This window comes from Lycium barbarum, chromosome 1 (assembly GCF_019175385.1).
Source record: "Lycium barbarum isolate Lr01 chromosome 1, ASM1917538v2, whole genome shotgun sequence".
In the NCBI taxonomy this organism is placed as follows: domain Eukaryota; kingdom Viridiplantae; phylum Streptophyta; class Magnoliopsida; order Solanales; family Solanaceae; genus Lycium; species Lycium barbarum.
Window position 1 is genome coordinate 167,196,623 of NC_083337.1, and position 20,240 is coordinate 167,216,862.

Consider the following 20,240-nt stretch of genomic DNA (forward strand, 5'->3'; position numbering starts at 1 on the left):
AAACAAGCCAAAAAGTCAAATTAGGAATATGCTTATAAGTCACGAGTTATAAGCCCATCCAAACATACTCGAAGTCTTTTTACTAGACTTGCTAATTCAAGTCTCACTTATAATATAAAGATAGATTAAAAAGCTTTCAATGTATGAATATTATCAATGGTTTGAAATCATGTTTGGACATGCAATTTGGATATCTTAAGTTGTATCTTCTCTTATAGACATAAAAACCCCACAAGTTGTGAAAACTATCAAAACATTCCCAATTCTTATACAGTCTTACCAAATGAGCAAGTCATAGTTCACAACTAGGGCTGTTTACGGTTTTGGTTAAAATCAAAACCAAACTGAAAATTTAACCAAACCGAATAAAAAAATCGACATTTGGTTTGGTTAGGTTTGATTTGGTTTTAAATTTTAAAAACCGATAATATTTGGTTTGGTTATGGTTATATTAAAAAATAACCGAACCAAACCGATAAATTATGTACATAAATTTTATAATTATTTATATGTATAATATTAGTTTTTCATAAATAATTATTAATATTTTATACCTTTTAATCATTAGTTTGATTTTTCGTCTACTTATTTCACATGATTGTTAAAGGCCCATGTTTTTAAGAATTTGTCCAAGCCCACGTCTTTAAGTCTTTTAACTCTTTAAGTATTAAGTGTAAACCTACTAATAGAAGCTCACGTTAGAGTCTAATATCTTTAACTTAAATTTTTAGCTTTTCTTTGTATTTTTAGCTTTTCTTTGTCAGTCATTTGATTTTAGGTTGTTTCTTCTTTTTTTTTTTTTTTCGAATTTATACCTTTCTTTTTTCTTGTCTGAATGAGTCCTAAACTTCTAATATTTTTCATATGAAAAGGACAAAGGTTGTAGATTTGGAGGTTCCTATAGAAGATACTTCAGTAACATCAGCATTTGCTGCAACTCAAGCACATGGTAATGCCCTAATACTTCTTCCGTGGGTAATCCTCCTAAAAAGCAAGAACAACTCCTTGTAATCGAGACCCTAGCCTTTGGGATAATGATAGAAAAAACATCTGAAGTTTTGGATCATTACATAAAGTTTTTTTAATAAAATGGGAGAATTGAAGGCAAAATGCAAGTACTGCCCCAAAGTTTGGGATCATTACACAAAGTGTTTTTATTTCATATATTTTTCATTTTAATTATGTTTAATTAATATGTATGTTTGTAACAATAACTAAAAGCTCATATGCTTCACTTTATTTCCAGGTATGTGTATTAAGATGACAAAAATGGTGCAGCCACTACTTACTTAGTTTTTAGTTCTATATGTAATAGTTTAGTAATTTTGGGTAACTTGAGTACGACACTATCACTAATAGTGAAAATGTTTCTATGATGTATGTTCCACCTTAAACGATAAATAAAAGTTATTGTTTGAACAAAAAAAAAGACATGTCTTTTTCAACTTTTTAATGTTTTACTGATAAGTCTCATGACTGCTAGTCATAAACCGAAAAATTCAACCAAACCGAACCAAACTGACAATAACCAAACCGGCGGTTATTATTTTATTTAGTTTGGTTATGGTTTTAGACATTTAAAAACCGACTAAATTGGTTTGGTTATGGTTTTAATCAATAACCGACCCAAACCGAATCATGAACACCCCTATTCACAACAAAATTAATACGCTACTAGAAGACCTTTTTTATAAAATACAACATCAATTGATCAAACTTTAGTTCAATAAAACCGAAAATTTAACATGAATAGTAATGGGATTGGTAGACATAAATAAAGGTTGGTAGACATAAATAAAAGCTGGTGGAAGTTAATGAGGTTGGTAAATGGTTGATAAGAGTAATTGTTAAAAATATTTATTAACTTATGAGTCTCTTTTTACAAAATATAAACTTATCGATCAAAATTTTATATTTAAATTTTTTGAAACCATGAGATGAAATGTCTATCAAAACGCTGGTTTCATCTCATGGTTTCAAACCATGATTTCAAACCGCATGTCCAAACGCCTACTTAAATTCATAGTCCCGCTCAAATCAGATGGACATTTTTTTGCCCGGATTACCCTTCTGTTGGGTTGGTCTTTAATTTTTGTTCTTCAAATTGCCGGTATTTAATTTTTGTCCTTCGCTTAAAAAGGTAGTTGAAAATACCTTGAGGTTCTAGGTTTGAACCCCCGCTCAATCAAAAATAATTTTTTTCGCAAGGCAAGACTTTTGCAAAAAGTCCGCCTTATGCGATAGATTTTGCCTTAAGGCATAACTAAAAATCTGCCTTATAAGGCAAAGTCTGCCGGAACCGGCAGAGGCATAACTAAAAGTTTGCCTTACAAGGCAAAGTTTACCGTCTCCGGCATAGGTGCTATGTAATTTCGCCCGAATAGGCATAAGTTCATAGAAACCTATGCCTTGCGAAAATATTATTATTTTTACTCTACCGAGATTCGAACCCAGAACCTCGAGGTATTTTTTGCCACCTTTTTAAGCGAAGGGAAGAAATTAAAGAGCAGTGAATTGAGGGCCGAAAATTAAAGAACAGTCTGTTCAAACGGTACATGTGAAACCTAGCGTGAATTTTGAGCGATAACAGTGATCCAGCCCAACATTTTATTTGCTTAAAAGATGAAGCCCGGCCCATGAAAAGTAAACGAATGTCTAGGCCCAATATTGACTGAGGAAACAGGAGATTAGTCTCTAGATCAGGTTTATTAATGTTGAAAATAGGAGTTTAATTGTTTATTGAGTTGAAGAATGACATTGTATAACATGCATTAATGAACACACCTGGATTACGTGGAGTATGGTTCCTTTATCCCTTTGAAAGGGACTAATAAATATAAAGAGTAATTGACCTTCTCACTAATATTCATCGTTTTGAGGCAGTCTGAGATTAAATCAGACCTAAAAAAAAATATCTAGCCACATGTAGCTCATATATTAGACTAAAGGGGTTAATTTAACAGAGCATATCGCGTGGATGTGTCTAGCTCTAATTATATGGGCGCTAGTAAAGATGTTGATGTATATATAAAAAGCAGAATTTACTGATTTTTAAGTCCTGAATTAGTCATTGAGCTAAAAATTACTAATGCCAAAAAATTTAGAATTTTATGGGTAGATTTAAGTACTATTAATAGGACAAATAATGAGCTGCTCCCAAAATGTTTTGATTAGTGACTCCATGATAGTCACTCTCTAACTACAAGCTACTTTAATTTCTCACTTCTTACTTCCACAAGAAATTTTCAAACTCTTCTGGAAGAACGCAACTCACACATACCTATTTCTTTAGATAAACAATACAACCAAGATACAGCTCATTTCAATAATGCATGTTCACTCTCATAATGTACAAAAGAAAATGTATTATGGTCTTACTAATTAGAAAAGATTTTAATTAATGCTCAAGATCTCTGACTTTTCTTTATCAAGCCCCTTCTAACTTCTTGGTTTTAGCTGCAAGATCTGAAACAGTGTGAAAAAGCTATCTTAATATAACCTACCGCTGAGTTTTATTAGTATTTATTTCACCAGAAGTAACTTTAGATAAGCTTTAGTTGGTACTGTTTCAATTTTTGCAAATGTCATCTTTTTGACTTGAGTTTTCTGCACGGGCAAAGCTGGAGTTTGATCCCTTGTTTGGTCATATTAGCTACTGTTGATTTAATTTTTTGTAATCGAACCAAAGATACAGTTGAACCAACCCAAGTTCGAAGTGGAATATTAAGTTTGGAGTTTAACTTCCATTTCCTGAAAGCGTAAAGTTACACAATCAGGTCAGGTAAGATACTATAGATAGGACTTTAGGACTTAGTTAATTGGGAAAAAAAGACAAGCAACTTGTTACAATAAGTTAAATTTCAATATAGTATCAAATTTTTGCAGTATGTCGGTGATTATAAATTAAATCGTGAAATTTCTAAGAGTTAAAGTTGACACTTGGATGTATGTAACCATGTAGCTTTTCTTCAAAATAGGAGTTTACCATTTCAATGATATGCAACAACTTTGTGTAAATTATACGAAATAAATTAAAATATCAGGATATATAGTGAGTTTGATCTTCCCATTGAAGCATCTATAGTTTATCCACCAAACTAGTTAAAATGATGTTCTTATAGAGACTATATATATAAGGTTATTACACTTTCTCTCTAGCTCACAAAATACATATAAGTTCAATCAAATAAGATATAGAGATCAAAGATTGTGGATGAAATGGGATGTCTAAGAATTGTGGTGGTTTTGGCCCTCCTGTGGTCAGTGTTGGTAGAATGCAGAGGCAATACCCGTCATTATAAGTTCAATGTAAGTTCATCCTACATTTAACTTATATCGTGACAAACATTATCAATATAATTTAACATACTATAGCAAGTTGTTTGTCTTATTTTCTAGATTACGTGAAATTATCATTTAAGTGGCATGACATAAATAATTTCAGTCAAATTTGCTTTGCTCCAACGTATTACCTACGATTTGCTAATGTTAATGGAATAAAACTTAAACTCGATTGACTATAGGCACATTTTTTTTTTTAAGATACAATTTGATAATTTCATTAATTTATAACATGTAATCAAGTAGCTTCCGAGAAAGCTTCCAAGTATGTTAATAGCAGCATGCATGTTGATTTTGCGTCAAACACAAAAGTGAATTCTGATGGAAGATTAACTGATGGAATGTCATTTTCCGTAATGCACAAATATTAAATGCTTTGGCTCCAAATGGACAGAATAATAATGGATGGAATGTCATTTTCCGTTACTTTTGGCGATATAATGCAAAATATTGTGCACCAGTTTTGTTTTTTATATCATATAAATTTGCGATTGGTTACAATATAAAGTCCAAATTGCGTTTGTAGGGTAGAAGCCACTGTGTTGATCATTCTCTTCTTACCACTATTGTTGTAAATGCCAACCCCTATCAAAATCTCTGCTTTTCAAGACAAACTCACTAATAAATGAAGTATCTCTTTTTTTGTCACTAACATTTTTTTGTATTAATCACCAATGAACCATTACGAGCACCATAGCACAGCTTATACCTCAGCTTGCTATCCAGTACAACCACCATTAAACACACCGAGCTAGAACTTTACAAAAAGAAATGCTGAATCATACTTATAAGCCTAGGTTTAGCTCTAACAGCACACACATACACAATTTCTCTAGCTATGCTATCACTAGTGTCCTCAAACACCCTTTGATTCCTTTCCAGCCAAACAACATGTACACATTCAGCCAACAGCATTCTGAACAGTCCTGCAGCCTGAGTCTTGCCCTTGCCATTCATAATCACCCATTGTAGATATTGGTCCCATCTAGCAGTAGTAGCTGTTTTCCTCTGAGCCCACTTGAGAACTTTGTTCCAAACAAGTTTAGTGAAATGACATTCCATGAGCAAATGATCCCTGATTTCAGGGGAGGTAGTACACAAAGAACAGATAGGATCAACAGCCAGTCCCCACTTACTAAGCCTAGCTATCAGCAGTTAACATCCTTCCATGGAAGTGTAGCCACATAGTAAATCTAGCTTTTGGTCTTGCATCATCAGCAAACATGAGGCTTTTCCATGGTATATCAGACACTTCCATGGAAGGATGTGCCACACAGTGTAATATTTCAATAAGGGGGTGCCAATTGTCACGAGTCTAATAAAAAGAAGGAATATAATAGAGTTAGGCTATAATAATGTTAAATTTATTACTGAATTCATTTAGTATAATTTACTGATTACAAGAGGAAAATGTTATAGTTGGTCAACTACATTATATTTCAGTTCATATGCCCTTTTTTATTGCTGAAATGAAATATTTGCAAGCTGAGATTTTGTAAATGCAGGTGGTGATGAGAAATATAACAAGAATATGCTCAACTAAGTCTACTGTAACAGTAAATGGAAAATTTCCTGGTCCAACTATTTATGCTAGGGAAGATGATACCCTACTTATAAAGGTCGTCAACCAAGTTCACTATAATCTCACCATCCACTGGTTAGTTCTCTACTACAAAATTTTCCATCCTACATGTTTTGATTTTGAAAAAAAAGGGCACAGCTGCGTGATCTTTACACAAATAGCCGACCAGATTCACTATTTTTTTTAGCCAGTATACATAGATTATACACTAAGAAAAAGAATACAATTATGCACATATTATATATGGATTATACATATATTATATATCGTTCAACTATTTTCAGTTTAGTGTTTGGGTAGGCAGCTATTTAGGTTAATTCTTCAATTACATACGTCAGGGTCGTTTGGTTGATGGTTAGGACGGGAACTATTAGTATATTAAAATTAGCATAGTTAATATCATGTTTGATAGTTTTTTTTTCCGTTGTATAAAATTCAGCATACCAAATACATGATTATCATTTAACAATCCCACTTAACTAAAACATGTAGTATAATTTATGAGTCAATTCATATATTATTTTATGTAAGGTAGAAATGAAATTAAATAAATAATATATGAATACTTATACTCTGCATAATTATACTACTTATACTCTTCATAATTATACTTTGGGTAAGTAATCTCTACATTATTGACATCTGCATAACTCTAACCACCTATCAAATGACCCCTTAATGTTGAGCAGGCATGGTGTGAAACAAATTCGAACGTGTTGGGCCGATGGGCCGGCTTATATAGCGCAATGTCCAATACAGCCAGGAAAAAGCTATGTATACAATTTTACAGTGACAGAGCAGAGAGGAACACTATTTTGGCATGCACACATACTCTGGCTCAGGGCCACTATCCATGGTGCTATCGTTATCCTCCCTAAGCTTGACTCGCCCTACCCCTTTCCAAAGCCCCAACAAGAAGTTGTCATCATTTTAGGTAACATCACGTTATATCATTTTTTTTATGGCGTTTAATTTATATATACTGACTGTGTAAGGAATTTCACGCTAACAATGTGTCATACTAATTAGTTATAACATGTTATTTACTGCAATTTTTATGTTGTCAAATCAAGATTACTATAGATAGTTTGGGGTCATTTGATTCAAAACAAGGTCATCCGGGATTATAATCTTAAGATTATAGTCAGAGGATGGAGAATCCCACCTTTAATATGAGATAGATAATCTCATGATCTTGGTATAAATTTTATCCTGATTTTAGCTAATATCCACAATCAAACACTAGAAGAATTTAAGCACAAAATTTATACAGGGATAATCTTCCGAATCTCTGTAACCAAACGGCGCTGAGAGTTTGAATTGTGATCATTTGATCACTAATAATGCCGTTGGGACTTCTAGAAAATCAAACTTTTGATATTTTCGTCCCTTTCAATGACTAAATGCAACAATTGTTCCAATAATTCCTATAATTTCACTTACACTCATTCCATGACAACATATTTTTAATGTTTGATTCCTTTTTATTTTGCCTTGTTGTCCACAAATTTGGTGGCTCAATTGACAGGTGAATGGTGGAAATCAGATGTTGAAGCCGTAATTGATGAAGCAACAATATCAGGTTTGTCACCTAATATTTCTGATGCTTACACTATCAATGGCCTTCCTGGTCCTGTCTCTACCTGCTTATCACAAGGTAAGTTTTTTTCCTTCAATTGTATTTCTTACTTCATGCATGAATTTAACTTATATCTACTGACTACGTAAATAATTATCATCAATGTAATTTACCTGTCAATTGTGACAATACTCAATTGTAATATACTTTTCATTTTGCTTCCCCATGATCCACAGAAGGATACAATTTCCTAGTGGAGCCAGGCAAGAAGTACCTACTGAGAATCATCAATGCTGCACTGAATGAAGAACTTTTCTTTAAGATCGCTGGCCACAACCTCACTGTGGTAGAAGTAGATGCTTCCTATGTTAAACCCTTTGAAACTGAGACAATATTAGCAGCTCCAGGCCAAACTACAAATGTCATTTTATCAGCTAATCTTGAAAGTGGAAAATACTTGATGGTAACATCACCATACATGAATTCTCCTATCTTAGTCGATAACAAGACTGCTACTGCAACTTTACAATATGTAGGCACAAACATTTCTTCCACCACATTCACTGTGCCACAGCCTAAAAACGCCACAGCTGTCGCGATAAAATATATGGACTCTCTCAGAAGCTTGAATTCGAAAAAGTATCCAGCAAAAGTCCCAATGAAAATTGATCATTCCCTTTTTTTCACCATTAGTCTTGGACTCAACCCTTGTGAATCATGTTACAGAGGATTTCGACTCGTGGCAGCTATAAATAATGTCACATTTGTTATGCCAAGTGTGTCACTACTTAATGCACATTTTTTTAACAAAACTGGAGTGTTTACTGATGATTTTCCTAGAAATCCACCATATGCTTTTGACTATACAGGGATTCCACCAAAAAATTTGAGGACAATGGAAGGGACTAGGCTTTATAGACTTGATTATAATTCTAATGTTCAATTAATAATGCAAGATACAGGATTGTTGAGTCCTGAAAATCATCCTATGCATTTACATGGCTTCAACTTTTTTGTGGTTGGAAGAGGCAGAGGTAATTTTGATCCAAAAGAAGACCCTAAAAAGTTCAACCTTGATGATCCTGTTGAGAGGAACACCATAAATGCCCCTTCTGGTGGTTGGGTTGCTATAAGGTTCAAAGCAAATAATCCTGGTAAATTTTATGAGGACTCTTCATTATTTATTTAAGGATTTAATTTATATACATTAACAGCATAAAATGTTTTTAAATTATTAATATAGTTTAACACGCAACAAGAAGTTAATAGCATTATCTTCCAAGTTGTACTTCCCACTTGTGATGACCTTCAAAGTGTAATTATATTTTAGGTGACATGATATTGTGAAAGATTATGTTTCTTGTCAGTATATCAAAGTAAACTCTCTATTTAAATGTTGTTTGGTGAGATTTCAACTTTTGTAATCTTTTCGCTCTTTTTTGGGTTAAATTTTGGGGAAGTTACACATTTGGCTGCTCGGTAAAAAAATATTTACATAAGTTAGCCAATATACATAATATATATGTATATTATGTGCATATTATACATCTGGCAACTTTTTTTTTTGAGCGGACGATTATTTATGTCTATTTCCGTTGAACATTTTTTGCAGGGGTTTGGTTTTTACATTGCCATTTGGAGGTGCACACAACGTGGGGACTTAAGATGGCTTTTGTGGTAGATAATGGAAATGATCCTAATGAATCTCTTTTACCTCCTCCCAAAGATCTACCAAAATGTTAAAGAGTTCCTATTACTTATTTGTGTATATTTTTCAGAGTAAATCTACTGGTATGAGTTGTCTGAGCAAGCCAAAAGAGCTGCTATGAGTAAATAGTTTGCTTCTTTAAAAAGAAATGTTTGTAATATTACTAGGGGACAAGTTTGTTATTATATGAATTTATTTTATGATTTTTTTTGTGAGATTCTGTAAATTATTATTGAATTATGTAATCTCCCAATATGTGCTTTACTACCTTTCCTAACTAATAGTTGGGTTGATTTTATTTTCTTTTTTGGACATAGAAAATGGGACTATTAGGAAAGAAAATGACGCTATATTCCCCCAACATTTGGGTAACACTAGGTCAATGTTGAGATTCAGCCCATTTAGTAGGGCCTGCCAAATTGTTTTGTAATTGAAAATATGGGCCATTTAGTTACTGGCCCAATTTAGGGCAAAACATTTGGATTGCAACAGCAGTATTAAGATGGAAATTACACCCCAATGATCATGAAAATGGGTGGTCTTGAACTTTTGAACCTGATTGCTCCATGTGCACAAGGGAAAAGGCAAAACTTGTTAAACTTGAAATGTTGCTCATGAGACAACCGAGGTCAAAGGTTCAAGTTCACTCACCCGCAAGTCCATTCTTGTAAATAACCCATCATTAAGGGATTGTTTAATTTAATACAAATCAAAAATTGAATAAAAGCAATACCGAATTTTGAATTTTATAGGGATATGATTATCTCTAACTTTTACCTCAAATAAACGAGTCTTAGATGTTAGGTTAATGTTGTTGTTTCCGCTTTCCACAGCATCTAATGTGAGATGGCACAAATAATGACCTTTGTACGTTGGAATTGCACTTTGTCATTGCACATTTGCACTGTCCTAAAATGGAAATTGGACTTGGAGATGAACAAAGCATAAGAGCTACGTGTCATGAGTTTACAAGTGTACTTTGCTTTAATGCACTTTTGTTTTTCTAAAGTTGTAAGATAAATAGTTCGCCTTTGTTTGAATTATTTTGTTTACAATAATAGACACCTTTATATGTATATATATTCATTCGATATTCGACATCTATTTTCTTGATTAATTCGAATTCATGTTGCATAGGGCTCATGAAATGCGAAAGTGCTTTTTACCAGGATTTTTTCATTGACAAGACTCAAATTCAAGATCAGTTTAACAGGGCGGAGTGATGGTTGTAAATTCCCCGAGTTGATGAGCTTATTTGATGTGATTTTCATGCGAATTAGAGATGATATGTGTGTTATGGTGCTAATTTGTGTTATTTGTATGTAGGTTGGATTGAATCGAACTTGCCGAACAAGATGAAGGAATTGAAGGAAAAACAAGCGGCAAACTGAAGGAAAAGGCTGCTGCACGATCCTTTTCGCGCTCCACTTCGCGCAGGCAAGGCAGTGTGCTAGGAAATTTGGCTGCCAGCTGCGCGGTCAGCTGCGCGACCGCGCAGCAAGCTGACGAGGAGGTTAAAGTCGAGGGTATTTTTGGAATTTCACGGACAAATCCTTGAAGCTATATAATGTTTTAGCTTATTCCAATTAGGTTATCTTGTTTTTTGGCATACAAGACTTGTGGAAGTGGGAAGTGTATGAAGTTTTCACCACTCTTTTCCATCGATTCAATACGGAAGTTTGGATCGAAAATGGGTTGTGATGAATTCTAGTTTTCTTTCTCCTTCTATTATGCTTATTGCTACTATTATGGAGTAGTTTTATCGTAGGGTTTTGACGGACTCGGTGTTTTGAGACTTATTTATGGATTTGATTTCGTTCTAGAATATCCGTTTGGAGTTTTGAATGTTATGCATAAACTATCTTTATTTTAGTTAATCGAAAGAGAACTACGTCATTGAGTATTTATGCTAGTATATTGTTATTGAAGTGCAATGCTTGTCAGTAATCGTAAGAGCTTTCTTGAATTGTTCTTGAATCAAGATAGGAAAATATTCTAGAGAAATTTTCCTTCTGCTAAATTCATTCGATAATTCTGGCGTATGTTCTTAAGTGTCAAATTAGTTTAATCTTGTGGATATTTGATTCATTCGAAGGAAGAAGTTGAATATTACAGGTAAACTAATCATCCGTTGAAATCGTAAGAGTCAACGAACCTTCGGAAAAAGAACCTTTGAACGATTATTAATCTTGAATATTTCTCTTGCACCAATCTTGTCATTAGCCCTTAATTCTCCAGTTGATAGCAACTGTTTATCAATTCACAAATTTTATTGTTCTTTGAGTTTAATAGTTAAAGTTGTTACACCACAAAACTCTAAAGATTTGATTTCCTGAATAATTTAGAGCAAGAGTGTGTTTGACTTATTAATACTATCAATCCTTGTGGAGACGATCTTAAACTATACTATCTTTGACTAGCGAAACGCTTACGGAAAGCATATTGTAATTTGCACTCGTCACGGAGCCAACTCTTAAGTTATGAATTCGGCAGAACCCAATGTTGTGTCAAAAAAATCATTTGATGTACAAATCATATATTCAGAAATCAGTAAATAAACAAGTTATAGTCCAAATCCCATAAACTAAAAGGCCAGGCTCTGCCTCTACTAATTAAGGGTGAAGGACCTCATCTGTCTCACCACAGCTCTTAATGTTGTATTAATCACTTTTTAGATTGAATGTCTCCTGCATCTAAAATCTTGTTTGATTAGTTATATAAGTTAAATACTTTTTTTAAATGCCTCGCAACTAATGAAAATGGAGCAATTAAGTCCTTTGTTTGCTTTTCGGTATAAATACACTCTCGCTTGTTACTCAAGTTGAATAAATATGTCTCTCTCCAGTAATGTACTCCGCATTAGACGTTAATTAGCGTAAACAAATATTTCTTTGTTGAGTTAAGAATCTAAGTTGAACAAAAACAATCTTAGTAACAATATCACACAATTAGTGAATTAAATCAAAATAATAATCTCAATCACAATATAACACAATTAGTGAATTTCTAAGGAGTCAAATATTGAAATGGACATAACAGTCTAGGTGACAGCAAGTAATTGCAGGCTGCACGCTTGTCCACGTGAGCTATGCTGCACGCGCTTACCCAAGTGTCTTCTAATCAGGATCACATGCTCCCACGGATTTTGACTCTTATAGGAATGAGAGAGAAATAAGGAATCTTTCCTTCAATGGAAACAAATTGATAGCGGTTCTAGTACCAGCTCATTTCCTTTAATGGACTATCATTTATATATTTGATTAATTTCACTCCTGATTTTTTTATATTCCTCTTTGGTTTGCTTTTGGTTCTTGTTCTAAATCATGAACATGCTGACCATCATTTCAACAACTATGCTGGCCTTTACCCTTTTCTAGCAATCATTTCCAAAGAAAAATGAAAATTTTCTATTTTTTCTTCACATAGTTTAATAATACAGTTTTTTTTTTTTAAAAAAAAAAACAATTTTGCAGTATTGATTGGGAGGCTACTCAAATTTCTAAATCCATATTTTGTAGTTTAAAGGAGTAAAAATTACTGTGCTAGCTATTTTAAACAAAGAAAAATGGACTTTATTGTCAGAAATCTTAATGCATTAGTAAATATTGCTACTAATTTTTTTCTATAATTGGGCTATCATTTTTGGCATGTTTCAAATTAATTATCTGTTGAAAAGGGCCTAAAAAGGAAAGGGCAAAAAGGGGACAGAATCTTTAGGTTGATACGATTGGTCAGCTCTATTGTTAAAAATAAACAATTAATATTGCAATAAATAAAGATATAATCCAAAATATTGAAGTTGGTGTGAATTGAAAAGGCCAAACCAGTGTGTTCGTTTGACATTCGTAATAATTGAGTGTGCAGATTTCTTGAATTTTTTCAAACTTTTAAAACTCATGGAGTATAAAGTATAAATAATCCATAGTATCTTTCACATTTTACTGTTTTCTGCTTTTAGCCTTTCAAAAATGCTTTTGGCCGCTACGATTAGATAATACTAGTAATTTGTCAGAGAGTTATGAATAATTGTGATTAAGTAATTACTCGCTCCATCACAATTTAGGTGATAGCCTTTTTAATTTAGTTTATCTAAAAAAATGTTATATTTCTATAATTTGAAAGAACATAATTATAAAAAAAAATCTTTTACCTTGATGAAATGTCTAATGTTTATTTTAGATCATAAACTCCAAAATCTTCATTTCTTTCTTAAACTTTGTGCGTAGTCAAATGGTGTCACATAAGTTGGGATTAAAAAAGCACTCCTTTTGTCTCAAATTATATGTTGTATTTTTCTTTTACCCGTCTCTTAAGAAATATCAATTAGGAGTATTTTTTTTTTGACTATTTTATCTTTATCTATGCTTTAAGTTATAATCTCTATTCATTAAATATTTACTCTATTTATATGTCAAATACCTCATAATTGAGGTGCTTATAGTCTTCAAGAACAATTATTACTAAAGAGAAAATAGGAAAAAGTAATTAAATTTATCTTGAATTCCTAAAATAATTATCTTAAAAGACTCAAAAATGTCCTCCGTCCATCTATTGGTTTAAAATTACCCTCAACATTTATTTTGGGTTCAAATTTGTCCTTTTTAGATGGAAAAAGGACATGGCAATGGGATGGGGTCTCATTTAACACATGGCTAGTTCTTATTCGCCCACGTGGAATGGTAACCCAAAACAAATGGGCACTGACCTGAAAGACTTCACCTGACCTGTAAACCTATACCTGCGATCAAAGACACAACCCAAAAGACTCTCATTCAGGTGGAGATAATTATTTTCAAAAATAACTATAAATAATTTGAGAGCAGGGATACTATTTACTTCCAAAAAGGATCTAAGGACATTTCAAAGAAAGGGAAAAGTGCTGACCACTTTTGTACTTTTTGTGCTTGCCATAGCTTTAATGAGACCATGTTATTTGTCTAATGAACTATTTGCACGCAACCCCAACCGATCTTGAAACTTGTTGAATTGTCATTAGCCTTCGAGTATTTCGATAATCTCTTTTGGGAGTTGAAATTAAATTTTCAGTTAAGCTAAAAGTTCCTGCCCTAAACAGATTTAAAAACTTTGTCATTTGTGGGCATATCGACACGTATTCGACCAAGAGACGCAGTGAATGAGAGAAAAGGACCAAAATCATCCATAATGTTTGGGTTTGGATCAAAATCATACATATTCTTTCACATGGTGCACTAATAGTACATTATGTTTGCATAAGTGGTGCACTTTTAGTCACAATCCCAAATAAATTTAACGGAAAAGAACAAAAATGCCCCTGAACTTTTAGAAAAGGTATAAAAATACCCTTTATTAATCTATTTTGCTAAAACTACCCCTCAATTCACCTTTTTGGCTCATTTATTCCCCTTGACTAACGGACAACACTAATTTTTTTTTTTTTAAAAAAAATTAAATTGCACATGACATTTTATTACTGAAAAATTGATTTATTCTTTTAAAAAGAAATCTGAAACCTTGGAATTTTTTTAAATTTGGAAAACTTTTTTTTAACGAGTAAAACCTTGACTAACGGACAACACTAATTTTTTTTCTTTTCAAAATGTGAAAAATTGGATTTTTATAAAAATCTGAAAAAATTAAATTTTTTATGGAAAAACTGTGTTTAAAAAAAAAAAACAGAAAACTATCTTTTTTTAAATCTAGAAGAAAATTATGGAGTATTAGTTTTACACATTTTACTTAAAAAAAACAATCAGTTTTTCAGATTTAAAAATTGAATTTTCTAAAAAAAAAATGGGGTTTCCACCCGTTAATTTTTTTTTTCCAAACTTAAAAAAATTCCACATGTTTCAATGAAAATCCAATTCTGTTTTATATATATATATATATATATATATATATATATATATATATATATATATATATATAAAAGGCTTACTACATTTGTTTTTTTAAAGAAATGGATGTTGAAAAATTATTTTTCCTTATTCTACAAATAACGATTTTTCAGATTTCTTTTTAAAAGAATAAATCAATTTTTCAGTAATAAAATGTCATATGCAATTTAATTTTTTTTAAAAAAATAAAAATTAGTGTTGTCCGTTAATCAAGGGGAATAAATGAGCCAAAAAGTTGAATTGAGGGGTAGTTTTAGCAAAATAGATGAATAAAGAGTATTTTTATACCTTTTCTAAAAGTTCAGGGGCATTTTTGTTCTTTTCCGTTAAATTTATTTGGGATTGTGACTAAAAGTGCACCACTTATGCAAACATAATGTACTATTAGTGCACCATGTGAAAGAATATGTATGATTTTGATCCAAACCCAAACATTATGGATGATTTTGGTCCTTTTCTCCGGTGAATGATGACAGTTTAGTTTGCTACGTAATTATTCTCCCAAATGGTTCCTTGAGACTCCAACTCACAGCCCTAGGTTTGTGATTCGGCTTAATAATCATTTAATGCTTCTTTTGTACGTTTGCGAGGAGCTATTATGTCTGTGCTTTGGGTCGATCTACGTGATTAGTTACGGAGCCTCACAAAAGTAGGGGTAAAGTCTGCATGCATTTTTATCCTCACTGAACTTCACTTATGGGATTGGGTTTGTTGTTGATGTAGTTAGACACAATTATCAACTTTAGTATTGAATTATGAACGTGACCCAACTGAGTAAAATGGAGCAAATTCGGTTGAGGACCAGGAGATGAGGGAAAGGAGAGAGACAAAGAGCAATTTGGATATGAAGCACTGCTGGGTAGACCAGCTCAGCTCTGCGAAGGCCTTTCGGAGATTCACCTTTCTTTCTCTTCTACAACTATTTTGGAATGCATTTCTTTTAGCAAAAGCGACTGTTAATTTTGAATGAGGGTATTATGTTTTGGTGTTAAAATTTCATTTAATATTTAATATGTATAAATAATTTATTTCATACGTAATATAACGTTCTATCTTAGAATCCATAAATATAAAATCTTGAATCTGTTTCTATTATTGTTTCTAAGTTTTTATTAGGAGAAGAGTATCTTTGATTGGTAAACCCTTTTTCATTTTCCATTTAAGGGTGAAAGAGTTAGAAGGCGAGCCCCTCAATTTTATTTGTTCCTTTTTTTTCCCTGTCGCAACAGTGAGAATCGCAGATAAAGAATACAATCTATCATCATGCCTGGGGCATAATAAATTATTGCATCCGAGCTTAATTAGTCAAATTTCTCACATGAGCTTGCACGAAATTATTTCAAGTACAGGGGCTCATCATTTTAGTAAAAGTAGCAATTTAGTGGGAACAAGATGATGCTCCTTTGTCTAAGAAGGATCGCCATATACAGGGGCGGATTTAGGGCGGCGAAAAGATGTACACCTGAATACCCTCAGCAAAAAACACACTATATATAGAGAGTAGATTTTCTATGTTTATGTACATATATAAATTTTGAATATGCTGAACAAATGCAAAAATTAGTTCAAGCGGTCTAGAGAGTTCAAAATGCACTCTAGCGTCTCAGGTTTGATCCTAAGGGACACTAATATTTTTTAATTTTAGCTTTTGTTGTCCAGGATATTCAAAATTACAGTGATTTTTTTTCATTTAATTCTCAGGGACAAATAAGCTGGAATTGTGTAGTTTTAGCTTATTCTCATGTTTACATTTTTGTTTTTTGAATCCCAGAATGAAAATTCTGAATCCTCCACTTTAGCAACGTAGAAATGACCCTAAAGAGAAAAAGAATTGAAGACTAGAATGTTCATAAAATCATAGTGCGGAAGAGATGGACACGCTCCAGAAATAAAGCGTTCAACAATTTATAAATTCTCCAATACTATAACAATCGAAATAATGAAACCGAAACAAGGAAAAGAAAAGTTGAGGCCTCCATTTTTTTATTTTTAATTACCTTATTGGAGTATTTTGATTGTCAATAAATTCTTCTTGCTATGGTGCTTTTAAATGACTTTTATTTATAAAAAAAAAGTGCATATGCAACTTAGAAACTTTTTAAAGTAATGTATGTAAATTATTATTTTATTTCTATAGATTATTTAAGAGATGGTATCTGATTTTTCTCGACAATGTCAATAATTTTTTTTAATATTGAAAAAGAAAAAGACAAAGAAAACCAATAAAGAAAGTAGTATTTCTAATTGGGGAAGGGATAAAAGACGGAGCAAGTGATGTAGAGTGGGCTATAGTGACTGTGAATCGTGTCAAAAAAGGACACCTGCACTCTCTGCAACGGACAGGCTGATTTGTGTTTGTTTGGAATTAGTAATAATATGAAGGGGCAACTAGACATCCATCTACTCGATTGGTTTACCTTTACTTATTCAATATGTTAAAAATATATTTTCATTCTTACTTATCATTTTTAACATTTTAAAATAAGATATTTTTTTTTATAATATTAATTATTTACTTTAAATTATTTTTTAAATTTAATAAAAATATGCACTAATTAATATGAATATATTGATAAATTATGCGTTTCATTTATTATTTCTTAAATAACGTGAAAAGTTTAAGGTGAATGGGGGAGTAAATTCAGAAAGGGCCCAAATTAACCACTGAAAATAAGCATCTCTTGCTAATTGACACGTTTCGTATTAAATGTGGTATTATAGCGTTTAGTCTTTCGAGGAGTTATGGGCTTTATGACCAGGCAACAACAGTGGTAGCACATGTTACATGTGAAACTAGCTAGGTCTACTAGTCGAGCTGCCGTTTATCCATTGCTTCAAAATATTTATAGAGTAGTTAGGTTTCCATATATTTGTGAATGCTGAACATAGCAAGGCTGGAGCTACCTTTATAGTTATGGATTTCGCATAACTTAAAAATTTAGCTCAAATTATGTATTTGTATTAAAAATTTATTTAGTTTGTATGTATAGACAACCTATTCAAAACTCAATAGACAAAAAAAAAAAAATGTAATCCAAATCAATGAGCTAAAAATTCTGAATCTGTCTTTGTATATGTCGACACGAATATTTTCATAATCATGGCTATCATATTTTCTTGTATAGATTGGATTGAATTATGAGTGAAGTGCAGACATTGAAACTAGTGGCTATTCTCATAACTTTGATTTACTAACGTTGTCCAGAGAAGCAGGGGCGATTTTAGGAGTAAAAAATGGAGCATGTGAACATATGGTCTCTCCGTAAAGGTATTTTATGTATATATATTTTAAAAATAGTATAATACTATCATATGCTACAAAAAAGCTGAATGGTGCACTGATTGAAGATTAGGTTATATACCTAGAGATCAAGCCCCACTTAATACATTTTTTTTATTTTTTTTTTATGATGAACTCATGTTCTAGAAATCTTGGATTCGCCTTGCAGAGAAGTAAAAAGAAAATTGGCAATCATACAGTAAGGTCCAAGCAAGACGTGACAAAATAAAATGCAGAATAATGACGATGATGGCAAAACTCCAATCCACCAAAGACCCTAAGAACAAAGAACATTAAGGAAGTTGGTGCAGTAGGAACATACACTAAGTTGATTTGATCTCTCACGATTTCAACTAAGTTGATTCTTTTTGGGGATGTTTATTATATATGTTTATTAGTTATACGAAGTAAAATAATTTTTAGTGGTGTTCGATGAGTAAACAAAAATATTGCTCCAAAAATATTTATATATGATCCAACAAATACTATGAAGATAAGGGTGAGGTGATAAAACATTGGTTGGTAGGTGTGGGGGTGGAAATGGGGGCAGAGGGTGGGATGAGGGTGCGGAGAAGATAGTTGATTTAGAATAGTTCTCATTTATGAAACTTGTTTTTCTATTTATACCAGGGAAATCATTTTCATGATTCTTAAGGAACTTATATTTTTAGAAAGAATATTTTTTAAAACATTTTAACTAATCAAACATGTAGTAAAAATTAAAAAAACATTTTCATCCACACAAAGCACACCATCTTTAAAGTTAATCTAATCTAATAAAAGAAAGTTGACAAATTTAGAAGTCTAGCGCAACTCCAAGGCTAGATATGTACATCTTCAGTAGCAATTAATTGCAACCGCATAATGGTTGCCTAATAAAGTTAATTGCATAACTAACTGAGGTTAAAGCTGCATTAATAAAGACAAAACAGATATGATTAGAAGCGTAATCAAGAATCATGATGCAGCCATGAAACAAATCAGGACAAGAAAAGGATGCTCCGCCAACGCTAATTGAGTTGTTTCGACCGTATTAGTAATGGGCCGATATTTGGGCCCAAGAGCCTTCAAAGGAACTGGTAACCACTTCTCGTCATTTGCACTTTTGTACTTATTTGGAAAATTTACTTGTCATAGTTACTTCTAAAACTTATTTATGACTAATAACTATTTTATTTAATTCTCGTAGCTTTATTTTTTCAAAATTATATTCCATAACTGGTCCAGTAACTTTCAAAATACATATACCTCTCTCTATTCTCCCTCACTACACATTTAAGATTTTTCATCTTCTCCAAACCCTAAAAAAGAATTCTCTCTCCTCTCCTTCCCCTCCCTGCCGCTTCTCACCCCTCTCTTTCTCTCTCTCCGTTCCCTGTCCTCACCCCAACACGAGGTCCTCTCTCTTTTGCTTTCTCTATTCTACTTTTACAAATTTTCATCTCAATATAGTTTCTAGGGTTTTATTTTTTTATCTTTTTGTATCTTATAATACTATTGGCTAATTAGATTACTGAGCGGATTAAGGATCCAAGAGGTATTCGCCGCGGTGGATTCTCTGGTGGTGGCAGTGGCGGTCCCTTTTGGTTATTGAGTTTCATCGCAGCAACTTCCTCCGCTGCCCAAATTTTCCGACATTACCATTTCTTCTCTGCGGCGACAACGGTGGTTCACCGGCCATGGGATTTCTACTGTAAGGATAGTAGTGAAGGCAAAGAAAATGCAGTGCATCAACATGCCCTCAAATTCCGAAGCCCGTCCAGCATTAAACAACACTAGTTTCACAAGTGTTCCTCAATCTTTACACTCATCAGTCTTTACTTAGAGTGTATTTTTTGTATTCGCTTGTATTTCTGTATTTCGAAGTAGAAATT

The 20,240-nt window shown here is 32.6% G+C and overlaps 1 protein-coding gene across 1 annotated transcript; it reads left to right on the plus strand.

The window, feature by feature from the left end:
• The first annotated feature begins 4,175 nt into the window (after positions 1 to 4,175).
• On the plus strand, positions 4,176 to 9,407 carry LOC132606037 (laccase-4-like). Its single transcript, XM_060319340.1, has 6 exons — positions 4,176 to 4,308; positions 5,847 to 5,998; positions 6,613 to 6,857; positions 7,452 to 7,580; positions 7,739 to 8,656; positions 9,115 to 9,407. The coding sequence occupies exons 1-6, from the start codon at positions 4,219 to 4,221 to the stop codon at positions 9,243 to 9,245; spliced, it is 1,665 nt and encodes a 554-aa protein (XP_060175323.1). The 5' UTR covers positions 4,176 to 4,218; the 3' UTR covers positions 9,246 to 9,407.
• The last annotated feature ends 10,833 nt before the right edge of the window (positions 9,408 to 20,240 follow it).